This window comes from Atheta coriaria, unplaced genomic scaffold (assembly GCF_025399875.1).
Source record: "Atheta coriaria isolate IRGN ID8LTWV9N9 unplaced genomic scaffold, Caltech_Dcor_3.1 hic_scaffold_4_pilon, whole genome shotgun sequence".
Classification (NCBI taxonomy): Eukaryota; Metazoa; Arthropoda; class Insecta; order Coleoptera; family Staphylinidae; genus Dalotia; species Dalotia coriaria.
Window position 1 is genome coordinate 9774711 of NW_027045446.1, and position 21082 is coordinate 9795792.

A 21082-nucleotide genomic window follows, 5' to 3' on the forward strand; every position below is an offset into this window, starting at 1 on the left:
GATTGAGCCGTCACCCCAGCGGGGGTGTCGGGTTGATAACGAGGTGAGGCGACCACCCGACGCACGCCCGCCGGGTGACAAGGGATGCGCGATAATAAAGTGCGCGTCGCAGGCGCGCTCAGCACGCCACACCGGCTGCAGGTAGTCCGTCGTCCGTTTCGAACACCGTTTCGTAAAGCGTCCTGCTGTGGCGGTACCGCTTTGGAAATCGAGCAACCGAGGACCGCCGGCGCCATATCAATCCCCAGCCATACGAGGTGTGACCCTTGAAATTAATATTTCACTCGTTTTACACCCTGGAAAATATTTCGCCGGCGTTCAGCCGGAAACTGGCACAACGTGGGAATGCGATATGTGTGTGTGTCACGTCAGACCACACGTGCTGCCTTAAACAATTCGAAACGTCTCGGGGCCACCTCAAAATCGAAATCTCGCCGCTGAGCCGGTAATTATCGTCTCGGCCGCAACGCGACCGCGACCAACCACTAGTGCATCAATATAAACAAGTTAATGTCTTTATTTTAACTAGAGACGCCGCGCTCCAGCTCTCCGGCTTGGCGTGCGGAGATAAAACGATAAACGCGCTTGACGGTCGCGGCCCATCTCTCGGGCCGGCGTAAAAACGGACGTGAAAACAAACGTGAAAACGAGTCGGGTGTCTAATTGGGGGTCTCATTATACACCGGCGTTGAGCGTCCGACGGCCGGGCGTGCAAAAGGGGACCACCCTACAAATTACATGCTGCGTTACAACCGGTTGTAAATTTACTTCTTTTTACAGTTTTCGCCTTTTTACCGCCTCGCTTCCGACCGAATAACACAATTGTGTTATTTCTGCACTCTCAAATCCTCCACCCAGGTGATCCACAATTCATCGAACAACATTTTACATCTCTATTATTTCCTATCCGAAAAATCAATTCGACATACCCACTTTGTCACAAATAGGCACAAAATAAATAAATACTTCAATTTTTCTTTATGCGAAACTATTCTAAACTCTTTTATGCACAAGTGCAACAACATTGTGGGACATGTTCACACGCTGCGCAAGTCAAAAATGAGATGATCCATGAACCATGCAGGATTGCCAAACGAAACAAAGAGACGGCTTAAAATTAAAAATTAGCAATGGTAATATGCGAGCGTAGAATAATGAGCGTGCTGCACATGCCACACGCGTTCAGCAACACACATGAATACATCGTTGGCGAATGCGGCGGACGTTTTCGTATTTTCCACCATAATACTCCAGCCGTTGGGTTGGTGTACCAACGGTCCAATCGGCGATCGGCTTGGGCCGTGGCTATGCCACGACTCGAACGTAAATATTATTATGTATACGATTCGCACACATGTGCACAAGAGTACCATCACTTCTGCAGAGTTACATCTGCAACCTGCGTTCAAATTTTTACTTTCGATCCAACCCATGCCTCATTATTATTATTATTAGTATTGACTTAAGCCACAACTGTACTCGTATGTGTCATTAACCGATCAAGTTTTCATTTCTTTTCGCACCACAGGTATTTTTCTATGTCTTATAGGTTGACAAATTGCGCCTGATTGCTTTTATTCACTTCCCATGGTTTATGAAAAGTCGTTGAAAGCTGGCCGACGGTTGTTACCTGCACGCGACGACGCTCTAATCGGTTGAAATCGATCGTTATTTTACATTTACTACCATATAATGTTATTTCGTTGATATTGTTATTGTTTATCAAACAGGGAAGAAAATACGTAAATCCGCGCGGCACGGATGTGGGAAACCCAATGCGCATGAATGAATCGAATTTGTTACGGTATTAAATTAGCCATCAACACGATAGACGCATAATTATTATGTAAATGATTGAGCGGCGAGTTAATTTATTTATGATTTCAACTACTTGGGAAATTATAAAGGCCCGCTGTGTGTGTTTACGTTCATTGCACTTCTATTACACTTTACTATGCACTATTATTAATAGCATGCCATGAAGTGTATACTCCCACTCTTATGAGTTTGTTAAAAATGATGAAAAATGAGTCACATGCGAATCGCATGCGGATTTAAGTGTTCCGTTCCGCATACCGCGTACATCCGAATGTTTGTACACTTACTCTGATGATGACGATATAATAGTAAATGTATGTCTATCTATGGCCATTTCGCTACGACGAAATCTAAAAAAAGAATAACACGCACTCAATGATTACTTAACAGTGACACTTGATAGTAAAACATGATGTGACGGTATCGTTTCGCTGATGCAATCAACGATAAAATGTATGACGGCATTGCTAGTGGCGATAACACACGCAAAATGCATTCTCCACTCAACACGTCGATTTGCATTGAACTTGTAAACAAATTAAATTGTTATTTGCTGTGTGGCTGCTTTGGTTTAATTATTTAATCATAGGATTTTCCGTTTTCTTTCAGGAAGCACAAAATCATGCCCAACAATGATCCAAATATTAGTCATACATCTTAATAAGTTATATCATATTGTAGTTAACAATATTGTTCACAATAAATTACTATATAAGTAGTTTTAGCCGTCTGTATGTATACAATTGTTGGAATGATTGTAGAAATAACCGCAATGACGAAAGTTGTGTTTCGTGGTATAATGTCGAGCGCGGGAATCCACTAGTGTTTGTTTTCGTGTGTTGTCTGATCGTCAAATGCCAAGCGGAAACTGTTCATTCCAAGGATGACTCATTAAAATCCTAAGCGCAATTCGGAATAATTCGATTTGATCAAATTACTCCGGATTAAAAATAAGAATTTTTTGCATAATAAATAGCTATATTTGAACTTGAAGGTAAATATTACTCATATGCACATCAATGAAAGAAAAAGTAACAAAATAGTCAAATGATTCAACAGTTGTGCTAACAAACCACGACTACTGCGTGGTGTGTTTGAGGTGGTGAGAGCACTGATAAGCGTATGATTCATATCATTCATATGTGGTACATTGAATAAGATATTGTAGAAAAATAAAAACTTTTCACCGCGCAGGTTGACATTGAAAAATCACAGCGCGTTGAGACCGTGTGGGACGTGGGTGCACATTCCAGATGTGTCCGAACGATTAGCGCTGACAGCCACCGGCGGCTGGTTAATGGCGCTCCGCGCGCATTTTAACGAAGCGCCCCCCAATCCACCCTCCGCGAATGCCGCTCGCGGCCGCTAATGAGACCGCCCTGACTCGATTTCACCTCACCTCGAGAGTTGCAGCCGCGCGAGCTGCATATGCATGTCGCATGCATGGCGTGATCCATTACCGGATTCATTAAGACCGACCTAATATGACATGATTGTCTCCGCCGTCTCCGCGTGGACGCAGCAATTACATATTCTACGGCTATTATTTCAATTTATGTACGACACGCAAGCTGTACTTGAAAAATACTCATTATTTTACATACGGTGCTGCAGGAGTTAAAAAAATCGTCAAATTGCTAGTAATCTTGCAAGTCTTTTTACTTTTCTTCGTTTTTTTTCTTCTCTTTTACTCCGAGTAAACATTGGAAATAAGCATTACGATGGCCAAGTATTCGATTCATGGGAAAATCCTGTTGAATCCTTATAATTCAGGACGACTGCTTCTCCTTCTACAAAGGACTAGTGGTTACTCACAATGTAACAAACGAAAAAGTTCAGTTGTGATCCGTCCGCGTCGAGTTTATTTATAATGGCGCTACGTTTGTCTCCAATCGCGATTAAAAACTTTGCAGTTTAAAGTTGCCAGCAATGATAGCAAACATCAGTGACGTTGTGGTGTGTGAACATCCTTGTTGGCGTTGGAGTTCAAATCCGCTTCATTCATAAAACTGTGATTTGTTTGCTTAATATGTAGTTTATTGAAAGTTGTAATTTTTTTTCGTTAAACACAAGTTTATGGTGAGTTGTTGCTAAGATGGCAAAGAAAGTGTGATCTAGTTTCCGCTCTCATCATCTGATGAGGTAATCCTGCCTCGTGCGCTCCGAAAAAACCTCGCGCAACTTTTTTTCTAATTAATATTCGATCGTGTTAATAAGTTGCGAGCGAAAGAAATGAAATGAAAGAAAAAGAAATTGTTCTTATTTTCGACTGAATGAGGCATGACTAAATGTGCGATGACGTCAACCCACTCTTCGTGAGTGAGTCGAAATTCTTCACCTGCGAGTTTCATCAGTTGATGTAAGTTTGTGCTTTGTGCCGCGTGCGGTATTACATCCCGGATAAATGAAAAGTTCGCAGTCGGCATATCCGTATCGGTGGTTGGCAAAAAAATTTTGTTTGGAAAAAGCCGCGTGGTGTTGCGGGGAGTTGACGCAGGATCAACACTTCATGAATGAACCGCGTGCGGCGGGCAAGCGAGCCGGCGGGCGCGCACGCCGGGAGTGGGGAGGTGTAACTTACCTACTTAAGTAAGTTTGAATCAAACCTAATAATTGCATTTGCGAGCAACGAGCCGATGAGCGTCGCGCTGAGGTGGTGTGCGCATCACGTCAACTCCTCAGAACAAACAGAAGAGAATCGTCAATCAACGCGGAGTGACTTAACTTATAAGTGACTTAAACTCACCTCAATATTAACTTAATAAAAACACTTGTGATTTACCAGTGGTGATAAAAGCCGATGTTATTCACGGATTAATTAAGGATTTATCTTGATCAACTTGCAATGAAACTAAGAGGTTAGTATTTATTTGTGTGTTTTCATGGTGTGTTGTTACTTGAGTCCAGATAAGAGCAGTTTTATCGCGGCGGCGTTGTGGAAAAAAAGTGCGCACAAGAGCAAAAATCCACGGCGGTGTTGTTGGTTTTTGGCCACGGGTGACTCCGGTTGAGTATTGGTAGCGGGTACCCGTACTCACCCGGAGCCCGATGCGGGCCAGTCAGTCGGTCCGCAACCGTCGTGCCATTCGCTCTCAAATCAAATACGCGACACACAAAATTTCGGACGCAACTCTGCTCTCTTACCCGACTTAAGTAATATTACGCATAATTAGTGGTATGACCGCGTGGACATGTGTCACAGAACCGATGACTCATCGTCCGCACGCTGTTTGCCGGCGGTACCAAAGCGTCGTGTTAATTGCTCAACGTTATCCACAGATTTCTCAACCACGAGCGTCCTTCTGTGGGTAGTCCTGCTGATCCACACAGCCCAGGCGTATGATGTACTCACATGCGTCAAGAGTGCGCTTGGCACATCCGATTGCAACCCGCAGAGAAACACAAGATCCGCGGACGTTCAGTTGACCACCAAGGAAATCAATGATTCCGTCAACATTGCTGTCAATTACATCGTGCGTTATGAAACTGCGTTCCGGTGTATTGGGACGTTCAACGCTGAAGAAGTCCTCAACACAACAGTAGCTTCCAATGCTTCGAATTATTTAAAAACCATCAATCGAACAAACAACATCAAGAAAGCGTTTATGCTACTGGGAGATCTCGGGGAGTACATTAAAGAAGTGGAGGCGAAAACAAGAGATAAATATTATCAGATGATTTTGTGTGATATGGCATCGCGTATTCAAGCCACGCGATTGATTACTTCTTCAGCGAATCTTCCAAACAACTACACGCGCCTCAAGGATGAATTCAAAGTGAATGACAGTGAAACAGAAGAGAATCGTCAACGTAAAGTGATCTTCACCATTTTCGCGCAGTTGTACACACGATTGGGGAAGTTAATCAATGGCACAGTGAAGAAGGAGCATCGAAGAACAAACATCAAACGAGTAGACATCGAAGCTGAGAAATTATCAGCTATCTACAAACAGAAATATCACAATATAACTCCGCAGAGAAAGAAGAAAATTACACGGAATTATTGTAATCTTTTGGAAGAAATGTACGCGGTTCGACAAATGCTCCAAGGAAAAGTTTCGACGGAGAAAATAAATAATAAAATGAACAAAGTGAAACAAATCATAGGATCAGTTCGACGATTTACAAAGAGTTACAAAGGTGGCTGCAAGAAAATCCAAGACAAAACGCAAAAACGCCAAAAGAACGGATGCAGAAAAAAGTACTGCTGCGAGAGTGATACCGTGATACCGTGCCTGCTTGGAAAGTACCAAGAACTTAATAATAAATTATACTGTGAGCTTGCCAAGACACCGGGACAATCGGTAAAATCAATTAAACGATTCAAATGTTAGAAATGCTAAAGTGTTTAGTGCAAAACGCGACGAACAAAAACTTTTATTCAAATTTTGTGGCATTCTGTGATACTAGTTCGTAAGAGACAACTTTCCAAAACTTAAGATGCAGTATTGTACAGTTCCTTATTATTATTGTTTAATTACGAATTCGCGACGGTGATTGACAACGCCGAAGTGAATTTCTTTTACTTACTAGATGTTTAAATATTTATTCTATTTAATTATTTATGTAAATTATGAACGCCATGTGCTTATTTAACACGTGATCAGTATTTATTTTGTAAAAACAGTCACATATTTATATCGCCAGTGTATAATTTATTGATAGCAGCTGACAATGACAATAACTTACTCTTGAATAACGAGAGTGTGATTTTGTTACGATTCTTTGCCATAGACTTATACAAATTGTACTTATTTTTGCTGTTTTTTATCGAAAATGTTGGAAAAATTTGATACAGCGTGTATTCTGACGAGAGATGCAAATCTTAATATACATTTTGAACATATATTGAATGTGTTTATTTATAACGTAATGGAAATGAATTAATTATGTTATATTGAATGCTAATTTCCATTTCATCGTGTTGCGGTTTGTCGCGGCGCAGATATTCCCGCGATCGCGGCGATTATCAATCACCACACGACGATGAATTTGTTATTCCCCGTTTACGCGTCACTGTCCGACGGTAAACGAATGCGTTCACGCCAACAGGTACGTAACAACAGGTAAGTATTAAGTATATACTTACTTACGGTAATAGTGTAAATGTAACATTGCAAATGTTTCAATGTCGCGAAATAAAAATTCCCCTATATCCCCGATTGAATTGCGCACGTTGTTTATTATGTCGGTGTAGTATAATTAATGCAGTTGGAAGGAACAAGTGAGTGCATTTGCATTCGTATCAAAACAACTTTCAATGTGAATTTTTAAAGTCACTAGAGTCCTCTAGCGGTCGTAAAGAAAACAAATTCCTATCATATAAGAATACAGGTTACTTGAATACCCTATTTGTGTAGCTATTCGAGTTTCACGAAGTGTCTAACAGAGGGACACGGCTAAAACACGGTAACTACTTTTACAGATTCTATTAGTACCAATATTCACAAACAGAGGGATTGTATACAATATGTACACAACATAACAAAAAACTTAGAAAAGATTATCTAACAAGTCGTAAATTATTATCGACGTCAAGTCTATTAAAAGTAATAAAACTCAACAATAAAAATTTAGTTACGCGTTATCTAACAACTCCTGCTTGCCGAGGTTTTGTGGATAATCATCGAGGAAGAAGCCTCTGCAGACCTTTGACCTCAGGTCAAAACTAAACTTTCACTTGCCGGAAATTCTATACTCATCTCATGCACACATCTGACAATATTTTCTACCTACGAGTACATTTACATAATAAGATGAACACGTTTGATCTTTTACTTAACTCTACCTTTTCGTGCAACAAATTGCACTGGATTAAAACTTCTTAAAACTAAATTACTTTTGGTTGTAAAGAGATAATCCTATAATTTACAACTTTGAAGAAATCATAATATTTGGTGGACAATTGATGGAATTATTCTAATACTAAGTAGCTTAAGCTACCGGGCAGCTTAAATATTTAATCCTTTATTGCAGACGAGTTTAAGTCGAATATCTATCACAATATGACTTAAGTCATTTAACGTTAATCCCTTTAAATGAGCAGAAGGAAAACCTGACGCTTTTGTATGCAAATATGAGCGATATAAATGATTGTTACTGAGCTATTACGTGCACTTTTATTATTTACGAGCAAATCCAATTGAATCGTAAACATTCGCACTTTTGCGCGGCGTGTGCTGATATCGCACCATCGTAATCGCTGTATTAAAGTTATAACATAATAAAAGCGCGTGCTGCGGTTGAATTTTCACCGTGTAGATCTATACATTACGCATTATATAAACGTAAAAAACAGCGTAAATTTATGCACGAACGTGCGGCTGACAAAAATTGAATTATTAGCGACGCGCATGTGCTCGGAGCAATGAGGAAACGATTCGTCTGATCATCGCTATTAGTTGATCATTATTTATACTAATTTAAGTTTCAAGTAAATACCATGTAATTAAATTAGCAAAACTCATTAATCTTTATTTATCGTCTTTTTCTTTTTCTTTCTGAAGATAAAATTAAGTTTAATTTAAAAATGCGTCAATGAAATGACTTTTTTTTTATTTGCCTAAAAGTTGTATAATTTCAGAGTGGCGTTGATGTCATTGCTTCATTTCTTACGAAGTTAAATAATAAATAATAATTTCAAATTTGTTGTGTTTATTTCATAGTTATTTGCAATTACATAAAATTTGATAGTTTTTTTTTTGTGTGTCGAAGACTTAAAATCACACTTCTGTCTTTTTTCTTTTTTTCTTGAGATGATGAATCTTGTTTGTGTTAAGATTGCAGATTTAAACAGTGTTAAGAAAGTGAAATGAAATGAGGAAGCAAGATCCATACTTGCAATTGAATTCGGATTGGGCAATGAGTAATTAATGTCTTTAAACTTTAACCAATTTAATGAGTAATGACTAAGTAATTTAATTAAAGCTTAAACTTTCTTAACTGTTTGATTCAAACGTATGGTAATCTGTGTTTAATCAAAATTCAATTTATTTTATTTATTAGCGTTTTTCTATAGAGACTGTTACGTATGTCCAAAACCGCCTACCATTTATATTAATTTTTGATATTAATATATTGCCATGGTGTTAATAGGCTGCGCATCGATAGGAGTTGAAGACTTCCTTGTGAAGACAGTTTTCCAGTTGAATTAAATGCCAGTGCACTATGATTAAAATTGACACAGTTAATTTTGAGTTTAGAAGAAAATTATTATTAAAACTATGACATTTTAATATAATTATTAAAGTTTTAGTTGATGTAACTTAAAAGTTTGACTTTTTGACTTTTTTGTGTCCGCTAGATAGGCAACACATTATACTAACCTCAAATTTAATCATATTTAATATTATATTAAGTATCAAATGGGCTAAATGAGAATTTTTGTCAGAAAATTGATTAAAAACGAACGTAAGTTAGATCCCGTGACTAAAGTCCGTGACTAAAGTACTTTAGTAGCCGACCGTGTTTAAAGAACCCCTTTTTGTGTCCCAAAACTTTGGAAAAACTGACAATTTAAAGCTGGAAGAAGACAAAATCATTTTTTGTTTGATTAATTGCAAGATATTAATGAATTATTGATTAATAAATTATTTTATCGGTAATTTTACAGTTTGAAAACTGTTTTAACGTAATTAAACTGATTTTGAATAAGTTAAGTAAAACTTATTTAACGGTATAGATTTTTCAAAAGAATGCGAATGCAAATTTGAACTTTGCAAAGAAACTCCACAGGAATGAATGTATGTATCTTGACAAGCCTGTAACTGACACATGCTTGCATTGTAATCGCATACGTGTTGTTGCGTCGTCAGACAAGATGTTTCTCCGGCGCGGTTGACATGTAGACTTGAACTGTTTTCCTCGCCGCTAATGCTAATCTACTGCGCGTGCCATTAAGGTAACTTTACGACGGCGGTCAATTAAACGTCGCGCAACAAGAAGGCAAGAAGACATCGAACACGTTGCTGCAATCCACCGGAGACCATGAACTATTTCGAATGCCGCACAAATAAATAAACTTAGAAAATAAAATGTGATTCCGAACAATGAAAATGTTCAAAGTATAAAATAATTTGTGTTAATTTTGTGATTTTTATAGCTTTTTAAAGAGATAATGAGCAATTTATGTGTCAAAACGAATAGATAATTATATTGTTTTGTTTTGTGACAAATCCTTCGATTCAAAGGTCTTGTGCCAATCCTTTAATTTCCCAGCTGGTGAATAGGTGCAGGCGAAAATGTCATGACCTTAAAATCACCACAACATTGTTGTTGTTTAAGTTATTCTCGAATTTATCGTATTAAACATCAATTAATTCAGCCGCAGCGTGATTCCATTTTAGCAAAAACGTAAATTCAATAAAATATGCCTCACATTTTCGGAATTTATTTGTTTGTTATTGTTGGAGGCATATTGTGTCTTCCTTTCGGAAGCAGCAGCGCAGTGGGGAAAGAAGCCAGCGGCGCGTTGACTTAAGTATTCGGCTTGGGCGAGAAAGTGCTCAGTCCGTTGCTCGTACTCCTTAGATTAGCCAGGCTCAGGTGTGTGTCTGTTGTCGGTGGTTTTTTTGGTGTCCGGTGATATAAACGTATAAACGAGGAAGTGCGCATTCCAGCATCAGCATCAGCATTCTGGACCAGTTTTCGCTTGCCGATCTCAAGTGCAATCATGATGCTGATGTGTCTGCTTATAAGCGCTCTCGCTATTGCGAATGGATATCCACAATATACGCAATGTAAGTTCAAATTAAATAAATTACCGAAGTATAACAACAGAGACACACATTTTTAATTAATAAATGTTTTAATATTCATTTTGTTACGCTTTTACTCGAAAATATCACATTTCAATGCGTATATTTTGTAGTTTTCACCACGTTGGTATTTATTTTAATGAATTGTGTATTATGTGCGTTATCGCGCACATTAATCAGCAAGAATGCGTGCAAATTAACAGCCCATCATTAGCTGTACAAACAAAATAAAAATACAAAAAGTCAAATCTCGAGGGATGACAAACAACAAGCGAGAATTTTAACAGTGTTTACATTAAGAATGTTTTATGTCCAGTATTGATGCATAATTAACGAAATTGTGCCATTATATAAATGGAGACAAGCCCTCGACGTAAATGTAAATAAAGGGAGCAATTCCAACAAAGGAAAATTTTATTTTATTTTTAATATTAGTTTTCGTGCAATATGAAGCTAGATATTATTGATTTCCTTATCTTAGATAAAGATTAACGATCCGGAAATCCTTTTTCTGGTTATAAACAATTATAAACACTTGGAATTTAATTAGTATCGCGGTTGAATGGTTTAATATCATTAATTTCCTTTTATATTGACAAAAAAAAATTAAAACAAAAGACATTTATCTATAATCCATAAGGAAATCAAAGTGTGACTAGTTTAGTAATATTTGTAGCTAATGCAATAATTGTCCTTGACTCAAACAAGAACTGTCATTCGATTCTTAGTTCGGTGTTCAATTTACCTACAGATTATTATGCGTAACTCGAGCAGGAAATCACAGCATGCAGTAACACACAATTTATACGAGTATTTCAATGAAGTGCAAAATCGTGGAGTTTAACTCAAGTAAAGTGAAATGTACCAATAAAATAAAGAATGTTGTAAGTTAAATTCCTTTGTAGGTGATGATTTGATGACTTTTCTGACACTTTGCAATCATTTCTCGGACACTTCTCTACGCACGCAATAAATTATTGTCTAATTGCGGCGCTACCCAAGCTTGTTGTTCAATTAGTTGATTATTTAATTGTCTGCATGTTACGTACATCGCCGCTTGATTGTAATTAACTGCTAATTAATGTGCATCTTATATAATACGATAAATTGCGACAGGGTGTAAATGTAATTGGAATTCTAACCTAACATAACCTAACCTTCGCAAACAGTGATTTTATTCACAACAAAAAACCTTCTTTCTTGTTTTGAATTTTGTTTTGGATTGTTTGATGCGGATGTGGCGCCCGAAAATAAACAAATTCGAAATCTCATTAGTAAACCAAATCGAAAGTTGTAGGAGTTTACACACCGCGTCAAATATTTAAATTTTATACTTGATCCCTAGGCCTTACACAATGCGGATGTAATCGTTTGGTCTTGGTACCACTAGAAACACAATACACATTATTCAACGCAGCATTTAAATAATTACTTATGCTGTCACACGGGTTCTTGGGCGCCGTGGCGATAATGAGCTGCAGGAAGGCAATAATCACAATGACAAATTTATTCACACGATGAACAAATTGCACAGACTCATAAATTTGGCGCCGAAACAACATCGCTGTGACTTGGAAGGACACAGCACAATGTCACAAACAATAACAAATTAAGATTCGCTTTTAAATATCAAAATAATGGTTATTTTTATAACATTCCTCAAAATTGAGGTTATATCGTTGAAATTATACGGTATGAAAGTCAAAGGTTAATAAATAAGGAAGTGTTACCTTTTGGTATTAATATTTTAACTTCCTGCATAGTTTAGAATTCAAAATTTGAATAAAAATGATTTTATTCATTTTCTACTAGAGTTTGCATAATTTGCAGTTTTAATAACCTACAAATAAGGCTAGAATAATTTGCTTGAACTTACATAACCTAAAACATGCTTTGTGGTAACGTCTGCCACGCACCACTAACGTTTTGTATTGTTCCACATTGCGGCTACACGCGAGTATCGATTATGATTGCTCATTGCATTTCCTAATTTCGCGAGCGCGTGTTCGAATTAAAAATGCGCGCCACGTAAGGAGAAGGCTTCGCATTAGCGATGCTAATTAAGCAGACGTTACATCAGCCCGAAGTGGTAAACTGTAACAAACGCGCGATCATGTAGAACAATTATTTGCTCAGAACATTGCCAATTGTTGGTGGTCAAGTAAAGTGTGGCGAAAATTTCGACGCCTCCTGCGGTTTGAATCGAATCTAAATCCGAGTTTTGTAAACAATGCCTATCAGAGCGGAATGTTATGCGATTAGAATCGAAATCAATGTTGAATAACGCCGTCAAAAGTGTGAGAAGTGCATAGAAGTGAAAATTGATCTCTTTATTTATTATGCAATTGAATTGCGACAATTTGCAGGCAGCGCGTCGCTCAGTACCGGATTTGCAAATACGGCGATGAAGGAATCGTCGACGAAATCGACCGGTTCAAGTGTAATTATCTAAATTAATTTGCTAAAATGTAACGAATTTTAAGTGGAGAAAACTAGGAAACCGAAACATCAATTAAAACACGCGAAATGTTTCGGAATCTCAAACAAAAATCTGCGGAAGTTTATTTCATAATCGTTTTTGATGACATTCCACTCGATTAATGCTGAATTGAATATAAATTCGCATCACGGAAGCGGTAGATATCTACATCCTACATTGACGACGCTCCAACTCCTTTGTATTCATGCGTTATTCGTCAGAAATCGCAATTACCATAGCATCACGTCGCGAGTATTTGCAACATTTATCGCGTTGGCTTTCTTCGTTTCGTCCTCTTGTTTGTCTTGTCAGTGAGTCAAACAGACGCGTGCTGCGTCTTCGCCTTCATCCGTCGTCTTCGTTTGCGTCTCTCGTTCGTTTGAGAAAACTTTCACTCCTTTTACTTTTTAAAACCAATATTCAAGAGTTCACCGTGGTACGTTAAGTTAAGTTAAATTTAATTTTGATTTAATGTGCGATTGTTCGCTGGGAAAGGCCAAAAACAATAGTCAGATACACGTTTTTCTTACTTCTTGGCATCTATTATCGTCTCAGCAGAGAAAAATTTTATTTTTTTGAGTTGTAGCTGGTAAAGGCGAAGAACAAAGATGATTTTACTACACTTTGATTGTAAACACGAGCGTGCGCAGAGAGTGAAAGTGAAAAAGTATCACCTCATATAAAGTACTTAATACTCACTTATCTACACGTTTCTCATACGTTGGGTTTAGGTTGAGACTTTAACATCGACGACACTGAAGAAAAAACCTTGTGAAATTACATAAGCATTTGTGTTAAATCGCGCACGGTGTATTTTGTGCCTCTTACGCCTCTGGTAGGTAATTGCGATTAGGTTTTATCTCCTGCTCGTGATAGTAACGTTAGTAAATCGTCTGTTCATTAACTAAGCCGCAAGTACGAGTAGTTGTACGTTGAGTTATCAGTTGGTACTTTATTCCGCCGCAAATCGCCGGCTAGCATTCAAATCGACAATAAAACATTCATTTTCAATTGCGAAACAATTTGCGTCGAGATAAATTCACCTCGCATTATATTTTCACCTTTTACTTTCGGTCTTTTCGTGCTGGAAGTGAACAATTGTGCGTATGTGCCGCCGCTAGAAAAAAGAATACTTTCTTTACATTCCACACGCAATCAAACCCCTTTGAATTACACAATTTCGAATCGATAAATCAAGCTGTCACAATTATTCTCGCATATGTCATGACGTCGAAATGCGATAACAATGCCTCATTAAATCGAAAATCTCGCCGGCAAAATCTCCGGCGACAGATTCATAATTTATTAGGTGAAATTTAGGCATGCGAAGAATGCTCAACAACAACAACTGGATAACAATAAAAGAAAAAATGTCTCGTGTCTTCTGCAACAGCTTAATTTGTTATATAACTGTAATCTCAGATGAAATAAAAAAAGATTTTATGTAGAAAATATTTTTGCAAAAATATTCATCATGTGTGAACATTAATTACTTCAATACCAATTATGGTTAAGCACTATAAAATATATATATACGTACATTAAAACGCATGTCAATTAGCGCAGTTCTTAATTACTTGCAATCGAAAAAATAATACCTTATGTGCATATAAAGGCTTCAAGGAAGATTGAAAGCGATTATGGGGAAATTGTTTGATATTTTTTCGCTTGTCATTTTTCTGCGAAATGGAAAGTTAATTTCAATAGGGAAAATCTATTTATATAAGGTAATTAACCACATTTACTGTTTCAACTAATTGAATGGAATTAAATTAAATAAACAAACGATTAATCACTCCTATCTCTCTGCATGTTGACTTGTTGCATGAGAATTCATTGTAATTGTAATTTTTATTCAAATTCCGGTTATTAGAGGGCGTTGTAAACATAACTGTCAAGTTGTGTGTGTAGCCTAACCTGAAAATCAATTCGTTTTTGTTTGTGAGGTTAAATTTCGTATTCTGCACGTAGTGTTGAGCCACAACATGACTACTCTTCAATTGCATTACCGACTCTCTGGATTGCGTTGCTCACGTTGTATTCGGTGTGCACTCGCTCGAGGAACGTCTGCTCCAGTTGCATTAATCAAGCGACGCTAATGGTCTTTGTGGCGGCGAGAAGAGCACGCGCATCGCATGCATGCATACACAAAACGCAAAAAAAGCAGCACACGCGAAAGCAAACACAGATTCGTGTATAAATAAAATTGCAGCATTGCGTCCGCGCTTTCAATGCATCCAGATGCAAAAGCGTATTGAATTACGCGCAATTTTATTAACAATTAAAAGCAAATTGAATAATTTTGCCATGTTGCTTTTAAACCACATTTTATATTGCATTTATTTATGTCAATTTGCCACTCAATTACGTTAATAGCATGTGTTTATTTCCATGTGTAATTGTTAACACAAATTTTCACTCCGACGTGAGTAAATCACGATATTTACTTAATTTGGAACAAGTATTCAATCGTTTTCCGCCTGGAGTTATGAAAAATGATTGCTAAATTGCACGAAAACGATTGGAAAGTAACGATTGGTCGTTGGTTAGTAATAATTCTGCGCGATTATTGAGCAACGTCGCAAAACGATTCTGCGATGAGCGCCGCGCGCGCATAATGCCCTAGCAGAGATTCTATAATTTAGATAATCTGCAATCTCAGCATGAAATTTCGTCAAAATGCGCGATTGCCGCAATCGTCTGATTTGGACTGAAACAATAAGAAATAGCAATGAGAAATCATTGCAAAATGATGTTAAATTTATGAATACATTAAGCAATTGGACTCTGCTTAAGTTACGGATTCATTACATTTTGGTATATTTTATTACAGCGTTTAATTGCGATACTTTCATATAACCTTCTTTGTTTTTATTAAGTAATAATTAAATAAATATTTATCATGTCTTATGATAATTGTTCTTTATTAGGAGATTATTTTGTTCTCGGTTTATTGCAAAAAATTAAAAATTTGTTTGATATTTCAACGTGCTGCGCCTTTGAGTCTTTTTTTAGGTTAGTTTAAAGATCATCCATTGTTGCATTTTTACAATGCATCAGTAGCGTAGCTTAAACCGACGCATGCGCAGCTCACTCACGTTTAACGCTTAACCATACTCTCTTCAAACTCTTTTTAGCTTAATTTTAATTAAAAACTAAATAATTTCTGATCGGTTTAACGTAGAATTCTCACACTTTTATCATTTAATTCGCATATTATCTCTTTATCAATTTCTTTTAACAAAAACGATATATTATTATTAATATTCCCATAAAATTGACAAAACTACTCCAAAACACAGTAAATTATTACAAATTCCTCATAATTACCATCGTTTTCTATCGTTTTCTATTGCTATAAACAAATTACCAAAGCGATCCTATCTGTAACACCAGTGATTATTATTCCTGCCGTAAACATAATGTGCGCTTCTATTTTGTTCGGCGGTTATCCAACACGCCGTTTATAGCATTCCAGATGCGCCGGTGCTCGTAATTAATTTACCGTTGTTTATTATGCGTTTCGTTTTCTTCCACTCGCGCAGTTTCCTCATACTAAGCGGAACGCAATCAAAGCGTGCGTTCGTTGTTCCAGTCCAGCCATGACAAAGTGATGGTTCAGTGTGTTACTAACACAAAACGCACTTGCTTCAATCATCGGCCTGACTGAAGTGCTGTGCACATTGCGCATTATGTAATCGCATGCAGTCAACCAAGCATTTCATATTTATTTATTGTGAAGCAGGAGTTGGAGATTCATTTAATTACATCGTAACATAACCATGTTTAAAGAGCTGCCAACATGCATAAGCACCAGGTAGGCAATTCTTGGAACTTGGGTATTGACTAACGACATCTAAATTCATAGACACGAAGTAAAATAAAATTTTCTACGATTTTAAGACATAAAAAGTGTTTTTTAGACACAGACGTCCAAAGGCGTGACTAAAGCACTTTAGTCACGGATTTTAGTCACGGGGTAAACTTTTTGCCTGCTTATTTGCCATTTTATTATATATTAATTTTGTAAAATAAATAAAATTCCGCCAACATATTTTTTTTGTATTTTTTATTGCATGCGAACACGATATTAAAATTCGAATATGAATTAATCACTTGAACTTTCTAGGGAAATTTCACCGAATTCTCTCCGACGCACTCTTTCTCCGATCATTCAACATGAGTCGTGACTTCAACATTTAATTTTGATTGCTTTAATTTACTATTCGCGATTTGTACAGTTTAATAAATCGTCAACATGAGTCACATTCACAGTCACACGTTTTGATGTTTTTATATAAACTGGTTCTAGATCTACATCTATCTCACTAACCTAGTGATAGAACAGAAGCCGGCGTGCGCGAAGAAAGTAACGACAGCGAAAATGAAACGCAGATGAATAAATAAACACGAATCGCATTCACGATTCTTATCGTCGTGGAATAGGTGAATTCTATTTCTATAGAGCCATCAAAATCTAATCTGATTTGATTACACCGACAGTGTTATCGTTAAATTAAATATTATAGTAAATTAATGATCAGCTTTAGTGTAAGACGTGTGGGAATATTTATTTATTCGCAAACAGGTTTTAGAAATCAAAAAGGTCATAAAATAAACAATAGAATGATTTTACAAGAAAAAGAAGAAGGTTATTCTATTGTTATTGTCTTAATAATGAAAGAATTTATAAGTAGTTCATGTTATAAATGTCGTTTGTGTGCATTAAAAAATTTAATTAATTTTTATGATTACGTGCGTGAATTTTTTCGAAAATTTCACAATTATTCCGCACATTTATGCATTACCCAGATGGCAAGTACGAAACAGGCTAATTTGATCTTTGCATATAATTATTGTCGCTCGTAAAAAATAATTACTATTAAAATTGCTTATACAATTGCTATTATCTGGCGCGGTGCGTCGCGCGCCTGCGTCGCGGTGAGTTATTACTTATTGCACGAGGTCGCAGAGCCATATGGGACATGTGGGAATACAATTAATGAATGAAAACAAGGCTGAATACAATACGCACGAAAACGTAATAGAAACTTCAACTCCAAGCCTGCCAAACTAGGTAAATTGCTAAAATATCTAGTTTAATGTTTAACCTCAAATATTTCTTTGTTTTGCTGACAAACGGGGTTAACACGAGGCGAAAACTTTGATTTTACTTACTCAAGAGATGCAAAATAGTAGAATACGGCTGCGAAACTGAGTAAACTTTAACCCGAACACATTACGACACTTACGACACGTTCGTGTACTTAGTTGCGAGATGGTTTATTTAGCGTGTCGCGTCGACTAGCTGAAAATTCTTATTGCATCCGAGGCGAGTGGCGATTTATTGCGCTCGTATGTACATACGAAACAAAGTTGAGAAGTGAGAATGAAAACAACAATGCGAGTGCAGAGCATCGAGTTCACACATTAGGCATTAGACATTCAACTTATTTAGTACACCTCGTAAATCATTTCTAAACTTCTCCAACATGTTTTTGCTCTAAAACTTATTTGTATGTATACTGTGCACACTACGCTTGTTTTTTTCTGACATAACAATTTTTGTATTACATTGGAGTTCAGCTTGAGTTGTGCTTCAGTTGCTTTGGTTTTATAGTTAACATTTTGCGTTTTGTTACACTTCACACTGTTACACTTATTACAATGTTTTGTTATTTATTTGTTGTAAGCATTGTGTAACACAAATCGCTCTTCCTGCAGCACGCTCGCTAGTTAGCCTTTTCTGAATTGCAAAAAAAACACCGACCGAGGAGAGAAGAAGGAATGAAATTTCGATTTGCTTCCTTTCGAAATTCTTAACTTAACTTGGCTTAACTTAAGTAGGCGTAGTAGTGCATTTCGAAAAGAAACGGGCCGGGCGCGGTTGCACAAGCGAAAAAAATGAAGAAAGGGATGGGACCGTGCGAGAAAACCATCACGCAAGCCGCCAACAATGAGCTGCACCTTCCTGTGAACATTAAATTAACATGGCGCACATTCGCGCTTCGTCGTGCAGAAAATTTATGCAACTTTTATGACATTTCAAGATCTTTTTAGTTGTAAGACATTTGAAGATGTTTCAAACACTTGACCTCGACGTTATATCATATTTATGTGCATTGTTTAGTTTGCAAAATATTCATAGGAGTTTCTTATGTTTTTAGCTTCGGAAGACCAAATTGCTGCAGCAACCGACCAACATGACGACGATTCAGATATGTATATGGAAGCAATAGAACATGCACCTTCCACCAGTGTTGTTCAACCAGGTGGTTCAGATTCGGATGGTTACGTGGGTGATAGCCAACAGTTCTATCCATCATTTGCACCCTTCCATAACCAACCATTGGGACATTCAAGACCTGTCTATCAACCGGAAGCAGCGTACAGCCACAGACCCACTGCTTATCAACAACACGTCGGGTTTGATTCCACTGCGAGATTCAGTGGGTACAAAGGTGAAAACGCTAACACCGGATCGGCTGATACTCATGGTATACTCGGAAGTGGTAACTTTGGTGTGATTCGTGGGGGTACCTTCTATGGAGACAACGATGATGCTGATTCCTTTGACCAATACAACTATTACAATGGTCATGGTAGACCTTCGTTTTACTTTGGTGGTAACCCACGTCCCCGACAATACCAACAGTTTGAAAACTTCAGAGACTTTGCTGATATTAACGTGCCTACCAACCCAGCATACTCCCAGTATGTTGTTGTGTATGCAAACAAAAACGGAAGCAAACCAACTGTTGGTGTTCATAGTAACAAACCCAAAAACATCATGGAACACCTTGCACTGATAGATTTGGAAACTCAACATGGTAGCACCACTCCAGTGCCTGAAAAGATCTCAAAAGCCAAGAGGAAGTTAGCCAAAGTTCCCAAGGAGAAGAAACCTTGGACCAAGAAAGGAAAAACTTCCAAGGATGCAAAAACACAGATCCCCAAAGAAAACCCAACGACGACAACCACGATATCACCGGATCTGTATGAACCACTATTGGCACTGAGCTGAATTACAAATTTAAGGGTTAAGCCAGGTGTATTTAAGTGATAGGTCTTCATGAGGAGACCTGACTATACAATCGGACTGCTACTTGAGTGCTTGTGATCTGTGAAACGCGATGATACAAAGCAGCAAGTAGATTAATGTAATTTATAGGTTAGAAATGCAAAACTCCACTCCGGAGTTTGAACCAGTTACCAGTAATAGATATAATAGTTACGGGTATGACAAAATTCACACCGAAAATATTCTTGCGCATCGTGTTAAGTAATACAATCAAATAGAAAGTGTACATAACATCAAACTGCCGCAAAATTTCAATAAAAAACCCAAAATATAATTTTTTATATCAATTTATATTCCTGCAGCGTAGCGGGTAAAAACTCCTCGCGCCTAATTTTGATGGATTACATTCAACAGGTCGATGCGTGTTGAATGCGATCATAAATGATTTACAATTTTACATCCTGTAAAACCATCTGACGCGCGCAAATTGAATCGAGGATATTCGTTCGATATGAAGCTCATCCGCGCGTGAAATATGAAATTTATCTTTTTATCTCCGGGCGATAAAACATTCGGGCGGTCTTGGCGCAATTCGAAGGTGCACTATATACATGAGCAAATAGATATTCGGCGGCGGGCCGATGTAGAAACGAAGACAGTTGACGTTATTTGTTATATTACGTGTGTGTGCGCGTGCGGGGAAGCGAGAGTGAGTTTGCTGCGGGGCCGCCGGAACTAATTTGAAGTTGGCGGAAGGATACATTTGTCATCCGCATCCCTCGTGGGCCATGATCGGGTCGGACGAAGTTATGAGCGGCAGAGTGCACTAGATCAAAACCCGCCTACCTTAGGAAGGCAGCGGTAGCGGTAGCAGGAAGGACATACTATGCAAGTGCGTGTGTATGCACTGCTGGAGATAGAAGAGCGAAAATGTAAGCCAGATAGAGAAAAAATAAGTGAAGAGAGTGGGGGTGCGGGGGGAATTCCTGCGAGACTTGACCCGAGCAA

General features: G+C 37.7%; 2 protein-coding genes across 2 annotated transcripts; both read left to right on the forward strand.

Moving 5' to 3' along the window:
* The first annotated feature begins 4422 nt into the window (after window positions 1-4422).
* Window positions 4423-6664, forward strand: LOC135790346 (uncharacterized). Its single transcript, XM_065300542.1, has 2 exons — window positions 4423-4676; window positions 5098-6664. Exons 1-2 carry the CDS (start codon window positions 4664-4666, stop codon window positions 6150-6152), a joined length of 1068 nt encoding a protein of 355 aa, XP_065156614.1. The 5' UTR covers window positions 4423-4663; the 3' UTR covers window positions 6153-6664.
* A 3671-nt stretch (window positions 6665-10335) lies between these two features.
* Window positions 10336-20408, forward strand: LOC135790211 (uncharacterized). Its single transcript, XM_065300290.1, has 2 exons — window positions 10336-10556; window positions 19221-20408. Exons 1-2 carry the CDS (start codon window positions 10490-10492, stop codon window positions 20075-20077), a joined length of 924 nt encoding a protein of 307 aa, XP_065156362.1. The 5' UTR covers window positions 10336-10489; the 3' UTR covers window positions 20078-20408.
* Window positions 20409-21082: the final 674 nt, after the last annotated feature.

Coding starts and splice junctions, on each gene's coding strand:
- LOC135790211 (XM_065300290.1), top strand. CDS start 10,490: ATGATGCTGATGTGTCTGCTTATAAGCGCTCTCGCTATTGCGAATGGA. Junction 10,557..19,220: donor ATATCCACAATATACGCAAT/GTAAGTTCAAAT, acceptor TTATGTTTTTAG/CTTCGGAAGACCAAATTGCT.